A 14,542-nucleotide genomic window follows, 5' to 3' on the forward strand; every position below is an offset into this window, starting at 1 on the left:
TTTTGGCTTTTATGATACTATATTATGGGCTTCCCTGGTGGCTCAGACAGTAAAGAATCTGCCTGCAATGCAGGAGACCCGGGTTTGATCCCAACCCTGGGTCGGGAAGATCCCCTGGACAAAAGAATGGCTCCTCACGCCAGTATTCTTGCCCGGATAATTCCATGGACAGAGAAGCCTGGCAGGCTACCACGGGGTTACAAAGAGTCAGACACGACAGAGTGACTAACACTAACTATATTGTTCTGTCCCATCTGTCTATCCTGTCACATTTTTTTTTTTTTTTTTTCCTTCTATAACCACAAAGCAAACATTCCTTACAATTTGGCTCTTGACTCTATGCCAAGTCCTTTCCTTGCAAATTTCTTGACTCTATAATACTGATGGGAAAACTCCCATAATCTATACCCCCCTACTTTGACTTCTCTTTTCACTTCACCTTCTTCAAATCTTTCAACAGCTTGCTGATTTGCCAACAGCACCTTAAATGTTTTAACTCGGTTTCTTCTCCTAAAATCAACTTCCTGTCTTAATTATTGGTTTTTATATTGGTATCACCAGTCTCTCAACCCACAGGCTTAAAATCTTAAGAGCCACCTTGATCCTCTTTCTTTTCATTTGGTCCCTAAGTCCAGTTAATTTCCTAGTTCTACCAAACCTTCCTTCAAGATCTCCCTTGAATGCTACTTTTCCTTTGCATTTTCCCTGCTGTTATCCTAGATAATGTCCTAGTTTTGTAAGATCCAGATAACAGGAATTTCCTGTCTGTTCTGGGCACTGCCACAGACTGACTTCCCTAATCATATCTTTACTTAGAAACCTACAAAATTCCCCACTGAGAACATGATAAAGTCAGAACTATTATTTGAAAATTGAGACCTCTACAACCTGTATAAGGTCTACCTTGGCCTTACATTTATCTATCATTATGCAGCTTCATATTGTGAAAGAGTTTGACCTTTAGAGGCAGAAAACCTACCTCTAGGGTCAAAATCCTGGGTCTATCATTTATTGGCATGTGGTTATGAGCAAGCAAACAAGTTACTCTGGGCTTCAGTTTCTTCACCTGAAAAATGAGGGTAATAATACTAAACTTACCAAGTTTTTCTAAGATAACAAACATAAAGGGCATAGCAGAGTTCCTGCCACAGGTAAAAAATCTCAATAAATTATAGCTATTTTGCTGTTTTTCCTACATAAAAGATACAACAGTTTCTTTCACCTATCAAAATCATACCCATTATTTGAGATCTAGGTTCTAAGTTTGCCTACAAGAACCTATCCTGAACAGCTCAGCCTTAAGTGATCTTTCAAAGAGTTCTCCTCAAAAATTTTTTTCTTACCTTTGAAAATGTGTACTCCACATGTTTAGTTTGCATCTCTCAGGGTCATGTATCTTACTTGACCATGAGACAAGTTTACAGATGTACTTCTGTATCACTATTACCACAACATAAGCTCCTTCTGAGCAGTGATTCTGTTTTACACAATTTTTCTGCTTTGCCCATAGAAGAGACTAAGGAAGTATCCGTGGACTATTATTGCTTCACCTACCAACCATTGCCAAAATAACTGTTTCTGGATTTAGAGCAGAGATTAATACTCATCTCTGACATTTTTTGAAAAAACTAAACAGCTTCCTTTACTGTTTAATATGACCTGCCTAGTGGCTCAATTTTACTACTAGCTGAAAAATTATTTCTCTATAATATATTCTTCTGATTTTATTAAATCCTTTAAACATTCACTCTGAGCATTGCTCAATACCTATCAAGTTACTTTGAGTAATAAAAGTAAACACAAGCTAAGCAAGTGGCATCATCTCTTGTTCTATGGTTTCTGGAACTAAACAAATGTCTCAAATTTTACTTCCATCAAATCAAGAAATATCTTAAGATATATTTTATTCTGCTTGAAATGAAAAAAAAAAGATTTCTAAAGATATATAAGTTGATTATTTAAAGGTATTCAAAATATGAATGGTAAAAACATGTCTCTAATGTGATTTTAAATAGCTTTAAATGAGTCTTAAATGATTAAAAGATCATCCATCAGCAATTGCACCTACGTGACAAAAGAATTTCAGAGCTAAAATAATCAATCTATTATCTCATAGCTTTGTTAATGAATTATTAAGAAAGTGACTTGGCTTTTTTCCTACTAAATGGACTGATGGACTGCTGAGTGGCTATTTTTGCATGAGGTAGATGGAACTTCTATTAACTTATAAATGTAAATTGACCATATCATGGAAGATATAATGAAATACGTTACTCTTTATAATCCTAAGTGAAATATTTTAATTTCTATAATATAAGGGTTTGCTTTTCCCCAATGACTTACTATAAAATTATTTCTATCTAAAAGGTAATATTATTTTAATTCATGATATTACTTTGCTGAAAATACACTTAATAATGTATTCAAAATATTTTTATTTAGTCTACTATAACTTTAATATTCTCTCTTAACATGACTATGCATTAAGTCTACAGGTTTTTAATAAAATAGAATGCTGACCTGTATTTAGCAACTCAATTCCTGATTGAATTTCAATTCAACAAGAAAAACATGGCTTACTCACCACTTTACCAGAACTAAGTAACCTTCTGAGCCAGCCAATAGTTTTTAAAAAGTACAACATTTGAGCCAGAGTAGCATTCTGGTTGGATATATTATGGCAACCATGAATGCATTCACAGTAAGCCAGGCTACATACCTAAGACAGATCTGTTCTATATTGTTCAGCCCAGAGAATTCCTTCTGAAATGGATGGTAAATTAGTGCATTAAGACATATTTTAAAAATAATAACTTACAGGAGGTCCAGTGTCCCCTTTTGGCCCTCTTAGATTCTCCATTTCGAGCACTGTATTAAGATCCTCATAATAATAATAATAATCATAAAGCTCAGTTTCATAGCTATTTTCGATGGGATAAGTAGCATCAGGATCAAATTCACCTTCCTTCCTTAGATCAAGGTGATTATCCACAGATGGCTCATCTGTCACTCTGTATAAGGTTGTGTTTAAAATCTGCTGCAGTTCTATAAGTTCATTAGTGTGCAGATTTGCTGTGATAGCCTTCTTGAGATTCTTAATTGTATCTTGTTTTATATGTGGAAGACTAGATGATATCTTCTTAAGTGGTGACAGACCAGTTATTTTATCATTATGTTGTGTGATATTATCCGACACATTTAGAAGAGAAATAAATTTATCCTTGTTTTTTTTCCTTGGCTCATTGAGGCTACGATGGGACATTGGCAGGCTTAAATTTGCCTGAATAAGTTGCTCAGTGATCAATTCTTTGGTCTGAATCACATGGTTCACAAGATCCATAGCAGAGACATTCTGTGAATGAAGAGAAGTTAACTGAGATCTTGATATCTGGTGTTCTTGTTGTTTATTCACTGCCACAGAATCATTATTTGTGAAATCTAGAACACTTTTGTTTTCAGTAACTGTGTCCTGTGACAGTACTTTTTCACCCAATCTTTTGGGCAGGAGAGAGTTTTCTGGTATCTTAGTTGATACAATAGTTGTATGAGGAAGGCTTGTCTCAGGGCGACACTGCTGTTTCACATATCTGCAATAGCTTGCAGATGCTTCTGCAGAAGGAATAATATCCAACTGACATACTACTCCTTCAAAATGGACAGAATTATTATTCATACTTCCCAAGGTAAACACACTGTTAGAATCAAAGGTCTGAACTTCCGAAAGAGTCTCTCTGCTAAAATATTTCTTTCCACATTCAACAAACATTGAGACATCTTGATTGGTAACAGCAATGGCAAATGAGTGCCATCGCTCATCGTGAACGCTGTAGTTGAAAAAGACAGACTGCTTTCCTCCAAGGTATACCACTAATTTTTTAGGTAATAACTGTACTCCTAATTGCAGTCTATTTTTACTTCTAATGCTGAAGAGAAATGCATTGTTTACTTTATATGACTGCAACCCAATTAATATTGTAAATGGCTGTTCTAAGTTGACTGGTAAAATTTTCACAAGAGGTGATTCAATATAGGAATTGTTTGTTAAAATGACACCCGATTCTGTTACATGGACCCCCTGAGGTAGTGGTGTAGATGATGGTGGTACAGCGGTCACTGATGAAGAGTGTCTTACATCTTTGCCTCCAAGGCCTAGTTGATGAAGAATGTCTATGCCTGGAAATTAAAAAGAGAGAGAAAGAGAGAAAGAATCTTACTCTTAGGCATTCATGTGTTCATATAAATGTTTGAGTATAAGAAAATCTTCCTTGTAGGTATCAATAGTAATCTCTAAAATAAACATGCTCTATCAATAACTGATGTCTAGGTAATGAGAGGTATGGAAAGGGAGAGTAAAATGTTATTCTTTATCATCTGAAACACACACCCCCCAATATCCCTATGCCCAAAATTTAATAAATGTTCTTTCATTCTCCAGTTAGGAAACTTATTTGTTACTCCAATGAATGTACATGTTCAAAGACTCCCAGATGGTCATTTACTTCTTTAATTTAGAATTTAAAATTTTATGCCTTCTTTGATCAAGAGAAACTGGAGACATACTTACAAAGAGAAATTTTAACTTTGGAAACCGTTTTATAAATTAAGTTCACACACCTATTTAAACTATAATTTTTCAGGATGTTTTCTCTTTAGCCTTCCAATAATTTGCAAGTTACATAAGAGCGCTCCCTATGCCTAATTCCTTAAGTGTGTGCTACACATAAAGTACCCAGTACCCTGAAAACTTCTGGACAAGACAACTGAAATTCCTAAAATTGCTCGGCCCTGTATATTTTTCTCTCCCTTACATATTTCTCTCTCTTCTATTTTGTCTTGGTCCTCCACAGTAATTCTTAATCCAAATAATTTATAAGTTCAGTTCAGTTGAGTTGCTCAGTCATGTCCGACTCCTTGCAACCCCATGAATCGCAGCATGCCAGGCCTCTCTGTAATTTATAGACTTTCTTAATAATTTTTATTAAAATATAGGTTTTACATATATTTTATAATTATTATTTTTCTAGTTTTCATTGTAATATTATTGATAGTATATTGCCTATCTCCCTTACCCAATTATAAACTCTTGGAAGACGGATTCTATGTCTGCTTAGAATATCTATTATACCTATTATATTAGCTATTGTATCTCTCTTCAAACTTTTCTATAATTTCTGAATGAATGAATTTGCCCCATCCAAATCTGATCAGGTGCAACATGTACCCCTAGAGTCCAACAAAATTATATACCTATACCATTTGTAAAAAATAATAAATTTTCTCAAAGATACAGAACAGCTTAAATAGTCATGTGATCTTTGTTATCTTTGGGTGATAAATTTCCCAGTTGTATCACTGTACATTAAAGAACTATTTATTTATAACTATAAGTGAGGAAAAATAAAGATTTTTGAAGATTAGCCAGCAAGATTACACATCATCTTAGTTTTCCTTTCATAAAAGATTAGTAGATATTTGATAACTCATGTTTAGTACAAACTGCAAATATAGTAGCAGATGTCCACCAAAATATTCCTAACAGCAGTTATAAATTATATGCATCTCCAGGAATTTGGGGAAATACTTTAAAGAGGCCCCATAAAAACATGTAAAAAAAAATGCTGATGTCTTGTTTTAAAATAATTCATAAAAGATTTTAATTTTATTCCATAATATGACTATTTACTTTAATATAAGACATGAATTGCCAGCTAGATCATTCCCAATCTTCAACAAAAATTTACACTTCTGAAACATAACATAAGGGCTTATCTGTGACTTTGGGTATTCTCAATGCTAACTGCCTCTAAGGGTATTCTCAATTCAAGAAATAAACTATGGAAGAAACACTGCTAATATGAAAATCACAATGCTTGAAGTATATACAATAATAAAGTGTGTGAAAGTTATCATTCTATAATGCCAGATCAGCTACTTTTACACAAACGAAAAGTCAGAATTAAGTGGTATGATATTCTAGGGCTGCTACTTGCCCAGAGAAAACCAATCTTTGTATTTAACTCCTGCTATCTACTACCTCAAATTTCTGATTCTATTAGAATGAAATACTAGAGAAAGTATTATTTTAAAACTTCAGTATACATCTTTTCAATATTTATATTCATATACACATAATATAAATACTTCCTTCAATTCTAATATACATATACATGAATATTTCCTTCAATTCTGAGTTTTTATGACAAATAGCTAGGCTTTGTAAAAATCAAATGTTTTTAAGCATTTACTACTCAAAACAATTTAATTTTTGAACCATCCTTGCATTCCTAAAATAAAACCTACTTGATCATTGTATTTTATTCTTTTAGACACACTGCATTAATTAAGACTGGTCTGTGGTTTTTCCATTATTATACTATCTTTATACGACTACAATGTTGGACTTTATTTTTTTATGGTCTAGAACAGTTTAAATTCCTTTAAATTTTTTTCTTAAAAGTTAAATAACAGTTGTAAATCAAGGTTATCATGTTGGCCTTTTCATTGATAGCTCTTCATTCACCCTAATTTCTTTTATGTCAGTTAATTTATGCAAAATTTCAACTATCTCTTGAATCAATTTTTAAAATTTATATTTTTAGGAAATAGCTTCCTTTTAGGCTCCAAATGTATTACTCAGAAAACATAATATTCCCTTGAAATTATTTTTGTTTCCCTATCTCAGATTCTCTCTTAAAATTTCCAATTTTGAATATTTTGGTCTATTTGTTCTTAAGGGTAACTATTGCTTATTTCAAAAGTAGAGCCTTGTATTTGTTTATCATTTCTATTATTTTCTGTCTGCTTTCTGTATCATTTTCTGCATCTACCTTTATTATTTTTTCTTATTTTCTTTTGATTTGATTCTTTTTCTAGTTTCTAGAGATGAGCACTTATTCATAGTAGTTAAGCAGTACATTTTCTAAATACTGTTTTAGCTGTATCCCATAGATTGTTGATGTATTATTTTTATTTTGGATGATTTTTCATTTTTGCAGTTTTCTAGAAAGTATGCAATTTTTACTTGTATTTTTCCCATTGACCCAAATGATTTAAGAAGAAATGCAAAATTTTCCAGTTAGGTTTTATTTTCTGATTTCTTAGTAAAACCTAAGAGCATTGTGACTAGAAAATGGTGTCTAAGTTGCACTTTTTGTTTTTGAAATTTAGCCTAACAAATGGTTAATTTTCTGGTGTTTGATCAGTACTTACAACGGTTTTCAGGGTACGGAATTTAAAACCAGTTGGCTGAACCTCATTGTTTATTTTATATCCTTTATACCCTCATTTTTATACAATTAATCTATCATGGAGTAAAAGATTAACAAAGTCTCATCACTATTTATCTTTTTGGCTTTTTATCTCATGTGGCCTTAACTTTATGAATATTAATGTTATGGTTGTTATGCAGAGGTAGTCATAATATTCATATATTTACGGAGTATTGCACCTTTTCAAACGATAAGGAGTATGTCTATGTCTATTTTGTTTATGATCTCTACCTTATCTGGTATGAAGCCCCTTTGCCCTCACATTTTGTTTGCTTTATCTGATAACCTTTGCATATACTTTTATTTTTACCTACTTTGAAGTACTGTCTTAAGTGGAAGGAGTTTGATTTGTTTGTGTCTGAAAATTTTTTCTTTGAATATAAAATTAAATCTATTTACATTCATTAACTTCACTTTCACTTTTCACTTTCCTGCATTGGAGAAGGAAATGGCAACCCACTCCAGCGTTCTTGCCTGGAGAATCCCAGGAACAGGGGAGCCTGGTGGGCTGCCGTCTGTGGGGTCGCACAGAGTTGGACACGACTGAAGCGACTTAGCAGCAGCAGCAGCAGCAGCACATTTGTTGATGTGATAGTTTGCTTAATCTGTCATATTTTGCTTTCCCATTTTAATTTTTAAAGTCACTATGTGTTCCCTTTGCTATTTCATATTCTTTTGAGATAAGAAAGGTTTCTCCCTTTATTCTAAAGTTTACTTTTAAAGTTAAAAGTGTATACAGTGTCACTAGTCCACTTTAGACATAGCTATTAATTTTACTGAACAATGTTTTCTTTTCTTTTTTCTCCTTTTTGGCCCCTTTTCCTTTACCACCTAATATTAGTCAATAGGATTATCTTTCCTAGTATTTATCTTTTCATTAAGTACTATCCTTACAGTGTTTTCTATTTAATCTATCTGCTTCAGATAATATTTAATTCTCAGCTTCTGATGAACCAATCAGCAAACTCAATCTACTTCCTGGGTTTTTTTCCTCTTTTTCTTCCCCCCTTTTTGGTGGTTGTACCAGTTCTATATTGCCAGTTCATATGCTATTCATATTGTTTCATTCCCATATTTTCTTCTGTTAAATAGAACCAGTCTTTTGTAGTCATTTCTCTTTGCTGAAGTTTATGCTCTATTAGTTTCCTTAAGAAGGGTTCATGAGAACCTTTCCTGACTTTTTAAATGGTTGGTAATGTTGGACCTTAAGCCTCACTGAACGTAACATTCTTTGTTGGTATTTTCTTTCTTTGAATATCTTACAATCATGTTTCCACCGGCCTTAGGTGTTGATGTTAGGGTCAAAAAATCTGAAGCCAGCTAACATTTTTCTCCTTCTAAGTGATTCATTTTTTTTTTTAAACTAGCATACTCCAAAGATGTGTTATGTTCTTTATCTTCAAAGTACAGTGACTTTTTATTAGGATATGGCTTCATATTGATCATTCTGGATAACTTTGTCTGGCACATAGTATGCCCATTTGTTGTAGAGATTCTTTTCCCTGTTTTCTTTTTTCTTTTTTTTGTTAACTGCTAAGTTCTCGTGAAGCTTAAACTCTCTTGAGTGTTTGTTGTATTTTATAGTTTCGATTTTCTCCTTCAAAAATTCCTATTATAAACATGCTGAATCTCCATTGCTGTCCTCTATGTCATTTCTCTGTAAATGTTATCTTCAGTTCCATTTGTTTGATTTTCTCATATCTTGTCCTTCCTATAATGTCTAATCTCTTTGTGTTCCAATTTCATTTTGATTTGTAAAAGGGTTTTTTCCCTTACTACTTCCTTTGAGTTCTACAAGCTTACAGTTCATATCCTTTTAATATCTTAGTCTCTTCCTTTTCCTGAGCTCTTCTATTTCTGCTTTATGATCTTCCTCACATAGAAGGGATTGTTTTTCTGTGTGCATGTTCTCATTTTTGCTGTTTTCCCCTACATTTTAGCTTGTTGTGTTTTTCTATTTTAGTTTCTTATGGTTTCACCTCCAAGCAATTTTTAGAAGGATGCTGGGAGAAAATGGAGAGACATTCCTGCCAAATCTCAAAAGCAGAGGTTTTGTTTCAGCATTACTGGAGTTTCCTTCTCAAATGGCTCCTTGATACAGCCCCACTTTCTCTGAACCAAAGCTAGTCCAGGAGGACTACACCCAGCTCTGTGCACAACTCCTCTCTCCTTCCCTGTAATCATTCCCATTGGCATACACTTCAGAATGAATCCTTCACGTTAGGAAGTAGATTTTTTACATTTTTTTGAGATCTGTCCCCACTGAGCCATTAGCTATTACCTGTGCTCTTTCTTGTACTTCCCTCTGGGCAGCTTTGGTTCTCCCCAAATGGGGCTTCCTTGGCGACTCAGAAGGTAAAGAATCTGCCTGCAATGCAGGAGACCCAGGTTTGATGCCTGGGTTAGGAAGATCCCCTGGAGAGAAGAATGGCTACTCACCCCAGTATTCCTGCCTGGAGAACTCCATGGACAGAGGAGCGTGGTGGGCTACAGTCCATGGGGTTGCAAAGAGTTGGACATGAATGAGCAACTAACACTTTCACTTTTCAAAGGTTAAGTACTTCAGGGTGTGCTCCTCACTTTCTGGAAGTTGGCTTTTGCTGTTACTTTCTGAAATCTTTCTACTGACTTCCCTCCACAGAGCATCTGCTTTTCTCAGCAGAACTGGGGAGTTTAAAGATTATATCAGTACCCAGTTTTACTGGAAATGAAGTCTTTGGGTTCCTTTACTATTTCATTAACCTTATTTCATTTGTATGTTATCCAGAAACAGAAAAAAGAAAGTATCTTATAGCTTTAAGTTTATATTAAAGTCAATACTCATCTCATAGATGAAGAATATGAGGTCCAGAGAGATTAAGTAACTTGGTCAAAAACACACAGTTGATAAAAGGTAGAAATGAATTTGAGCACAATCAGACTGACTTCGAAGTCTACCATCTTCCGCGTCTGCCTTCCGCGGTGCCTTCTAGCCACCGGGTCCTCCACACCACCTCGTTGCCCTTGGAAAGCTGCACTAAGTATGGCAGGATTATTTCCCTAACAGAAAACTGAGTGGAGAACAGTCTCTAGGTAGCGACCAGAGTTGGTACCTGATGTGAACTCTAATTATTATTCTAGTTTTAACCATTCTCATCTCACCGTGAATGTTTAGCTAATGTTTTGAGTAGATGACTAAAGAGAGCATATAGAAATATCTCAGAGATATTGCAGGCTCTGTTACAAACTACCACAATAAAGTCAATATTGGAATAAAGTGAGTTACACAAATTGCTTAGTTTCCCAGTGTATAATAATTTATGGTTATACTATACTGTAGTCTATTTAGTATGCAACAGCATTATGTCTAAAAAATAATGTACATACTTTAATTAAATACTACTTTATTGCTAAAAGTGCTAACCACCATCTGAGCCTTCAGCAAGTTGGAATCTTTTTGCAACAGTACCAGAAACACTGATCACAGATCATAATAATAAATATAAAAATGAAAAAGTTTGAAATATGCAAGAATTACCCAGAAGTGACACAGAGGTATAAAGCGAACAAATGCTGCTGGAAAAACAGCACTGGACAGACATGATCAAAATAAGGCTGCCACAAATGTCCACCTTGTAAAATACACAATATCGAGAAATGTGATAAAGCCAAGTGTAATAAAATGAGGCATGCTTGCAGAGAATTGTTAAGGATAAAAAGTCACAGACAAGAGGGGTGGAGAGAACAGGAAGAAAAAGAAAAAGATTTCTATCACAGGACAGACTTTTTACACTAATTTAAGCCTTAATTTAATTTACATTAAATTAAGCCTTACATTAATATCTCGCCCTAGATACCACCAAATTGCAATTTTAAATTTAGATAATTGGTACTGGTGAATAGAGCAAGAAAAAATCTCAGTTGTCTATAAGTTACTTATTTCATGAGTTAACTCTAACCAGGCAATCAATCGAGTTTGTGTCACTTAGGAAACTAGTTACCATTTAAAGAATACTTATTATCAATCAGGCACTTCATTAGATGGTGTAAATTTTTTAAAGACTAAAAATAGCAGCATTAATTAAATTGTTTCTATGTACCAAGAACCATGTTAAGAATTTTACTATATTAAGCCAGGTAATTCATGTAACATAATGAAGTATGTGCTACTGTTAATCCATCTGAGAGCTATAAAAACAAGTCACAGAGAATTTAAATAATTTTCCCAAGGTCATCCAACTAGGAAGTTCAGAGGCAGAATTTGAATGCAGGCAGTCCTCTGGAGCCAATCTTTTAGCATGACAACTTTCAGGAATGTGTAGGTGGTGGCCCAGTGGCAAAACTGATTGTATCTCCACCGATTTGCTTAAATAGAAAATACATTATGGTGTTGCCAAGACAACGCTTTGCTCTTTTTACTGTAAACATCAAACATAATGACTTCATCTAAACCATGGTTTCAGTAACCACATATGCTGACTCACAAAATTCTCTTCTGAGGTTTGAATAACTAATTACCCATTCAATTTATCCACTAGAGACTAGCTATCCCACTAGCACTTCTAACTCAATGCATTTCCCCCCACATCTGTTCTTCTTACATTAGCGTCTTTCTCAGTGAAGATCCCCACTACCGTACCACACCAGCAGTCTGAGTAATGTTTTTATAGTGCAAATTATATCATGGTATTCTCCTGAGCAAAATTCTTCAATGGCTTCCCACCACACTAAAAATGCAATCCAAACTTTGACACGATGCATGAAACCTATGTCAACAGCTCACTTCCTGCCTATCTCATCTGTCCTTTCATTGCATCCCACCTCTGCTCCAGCATGCCGGTCTATTCTTATGGCTTAAAACCACTAAATTCATTTTTAACTCACAGTATTTGCATTCATTTTTCTCTTTCCCTAGAATGCTCTAAACCCTTAATTCATTCTGATGTACACTCAAATACGACCTGTTCAGAGAGGCTTTCCCTAGCCACATTACATAAACTATAAAATAGTCATCCTCCTTGCCCCAGTCACTAACTCTACTGTCTCATTGAGCTTTATTATTTCTTTGTAATACTGCAAATTTAGGAGAAAATACATATGTATATAAACTTGCCTATTACTTGGCTCTCTGGTTGAAATGTAAATATGTAAGAGAAGAACTTCATATTGTTTTATCATAATATTCCAACATTTAGGACAATGACTAAAACAAAGTAGGTCCACAGTATTGCTTGAATGAATTAGTCAACCCAATCATCTGTCCCAGAAACCTGGTAATTATCTTTTACTTCTCTTCCCACCCATTTTGTATTCAGTTACCATGTCCAACACAACCCTTAGCTGAGTTCTCTTTACTTAGCCAGATTTTAATATTAGCCTCCTAACAGATTTCTAGGTCTTCCCTCATAGCTCAGTTGGTAAAGAATCCAACTGCAATGCAGCAGACCCCAGTTCAATTTCTGGGTTGGAATGATCCCCTGGAAAAGGAATAGGCTACCTACTCCAGTATTCCTAGACTTCTCTTGTGGCTCAGCTGGTCTTGTATGACATTCCTTGTCCCATCCCTCATCCACACTGCTACCACAGAAAGCTTGGTAAAGTACAGAACAAAACGAAGATTAGTTCATGACACTCCTTCCTATAATACATCAGCAGTCCTTGTAGCTTTTAGTACAAAACTCATTCATCTTAGTTCAGCCCTCAGGCCCTTAATGATGTAACCTCCTGCCTACATTTCTAATCTCACATCTCATACCTTCCTAGCAAGCTTTATCATTTGGCAATATTCTGTGCATATTACTACATATTATTGCTGGGGAGGTTGGTACTACCATGATTCTACTAGGAATGGATAACTGGACACACCACATATGGGACTTTCCTAGATTCTTCTACCTGAGTATCTTTTCTAGATTGCTTTAATCTGTATCCTTTTGCTGACATCTACTATACCTGAGAGTATAACAGATTTCCTGAGTTCTGTGAATCCTTCTAGAGCATTGCTGAGCCTGAAAGCTGTCTTTGGGATCCTCAAATTTGCAGTTGGTGTCAAAGGAAGTGTGGTCTTTGCAACTGCCCCCTAATTTGTACTAATTTATGCATTTTTTTCTCAATGATTTATCTTCTCATTCTATATTTTCTACCCTTGACATTTAACTTTCCTTTAATTTTTTGCTATATCAAAGCTTACAAAAACTCATTCTTTCAGAGTCTTGAAGAGAATGTCCCTTCATGCCAAATTTACTCATCTGACAAGACAGTTCAGGTGATACTTCCTCTTTAGGCATCAGTGCAATTTTTGGTTTGTTGTTGTTTTGTTACAAACTAATGACAATAGAAGATATTAAGAAGAGGTGGCAAGAATACACAGAAAACTGTACAAAAAAGATCTTCATGACCAAGATAATCATGATGGTATGATCACTCACCTCGAGCCAGACATCCTGGAATGTGAAGTCAAGTGGGCCTTAGAAAGCATCACTACGGACAAAGCTAGTGGAGGTGATGGAATTCCAGTTGAGCTCTTTCAAATCCTGAAAGATGACGCTATGAAAGTGCTGCACTCAATATGCCAGCAAATTTGGAAAACTCAGAGTGGCCGCAGGACTGGAAAAGGTCAGTTTTCATTCCAATCCCAAAGAAAGGCAATGCCAAAGAATGCTCAAACTACTGTACAATTACACTCATCTCACACGCTAGTAAAGTAATGCTCAAAATTCTCCAAGCCAGGCTTCAGCAATACATGAACCGTGAACTTCCTGATGTTCAAGCTGGTTTTAGAAAAGGCAGAGGAACCAGAGATCAAATTGCCAACATCCGCTGGATCATGGAAAAAGCAAGAGAGTTCCAGAAAAACATCTATTTCTGCTTTATTGACTATGCCAAAGCCTTTGACTGTGTGGACCACATTAAACTGTGGAAAATTCTGAAAAAGATGGGAATACCAGACCACCTGACCTGCCTCTTGAGAAACCTATATGCAGGTCAATAAGCAATAGTTAGAACTGGACATGAACAAAAGACTGGTTCCAAATAGGAAAAGGAGTATGTCAAGGCTGTATATTGTCACCCTGCTTATTTAACTTATATGCAGAGTACATCATGAGAAATGCTGGGCTGGAAGAAGCACAGGCTGGAGTCAAGATTGCCGGGAGAAATATCAATAACCTCAGATATGCAGATGACACCACCCTTATGGCAAGAGGAGAGTGACAGAGTGAAAGTTAAGGAGAAGAGGAAAGAGGAGAATGAAAAACTTGGCTTAAAGCTCAACATTCAGAAAATGAAGATCATGG

At 35.1% G+C, this 14,542-nt stretch overlaps 1 protein-coding gene across 1 annotated transcript in view; it reads right to left on the reverse strand.

Annotated features, from left to right (window-relative positions):
- COL24A1 (collagen, type XXIV, alpha 1) overlaps positions 1 to 14,542 on the reverse strand; it is a 396,106-nt gene that overhangs the window by 354,356 nt on the left and 27,208 nt on the right. Inside the window, exon 4 of the mRNA XM_010860327.1 lies at positions 2,819 to 4,173. Coding sequence (XP_010858629.1) covers positions 2,819 to 4,173 — 1,355 coding nt within the window. The remainder of the gene's footprint in view (positions 1 to 2,818; positions 4,174 to 14,542) is intronic.

Source organism: Bison bison, unplaced genomic scaffold, assembly GCF_000754665.1.
Source record: "Bison bison bison isolate TAMUID 2011002044 unplaced genomic scaffold, Bison_UMD1.0 scf7180017864466, whole genome shotgun sequence".
Taxonomy (NCBI): Eukaryota; Metazoa; Chordata; class Mammalia; order Artiodactyla; family Bovidae; genus Bison; species Bison bison.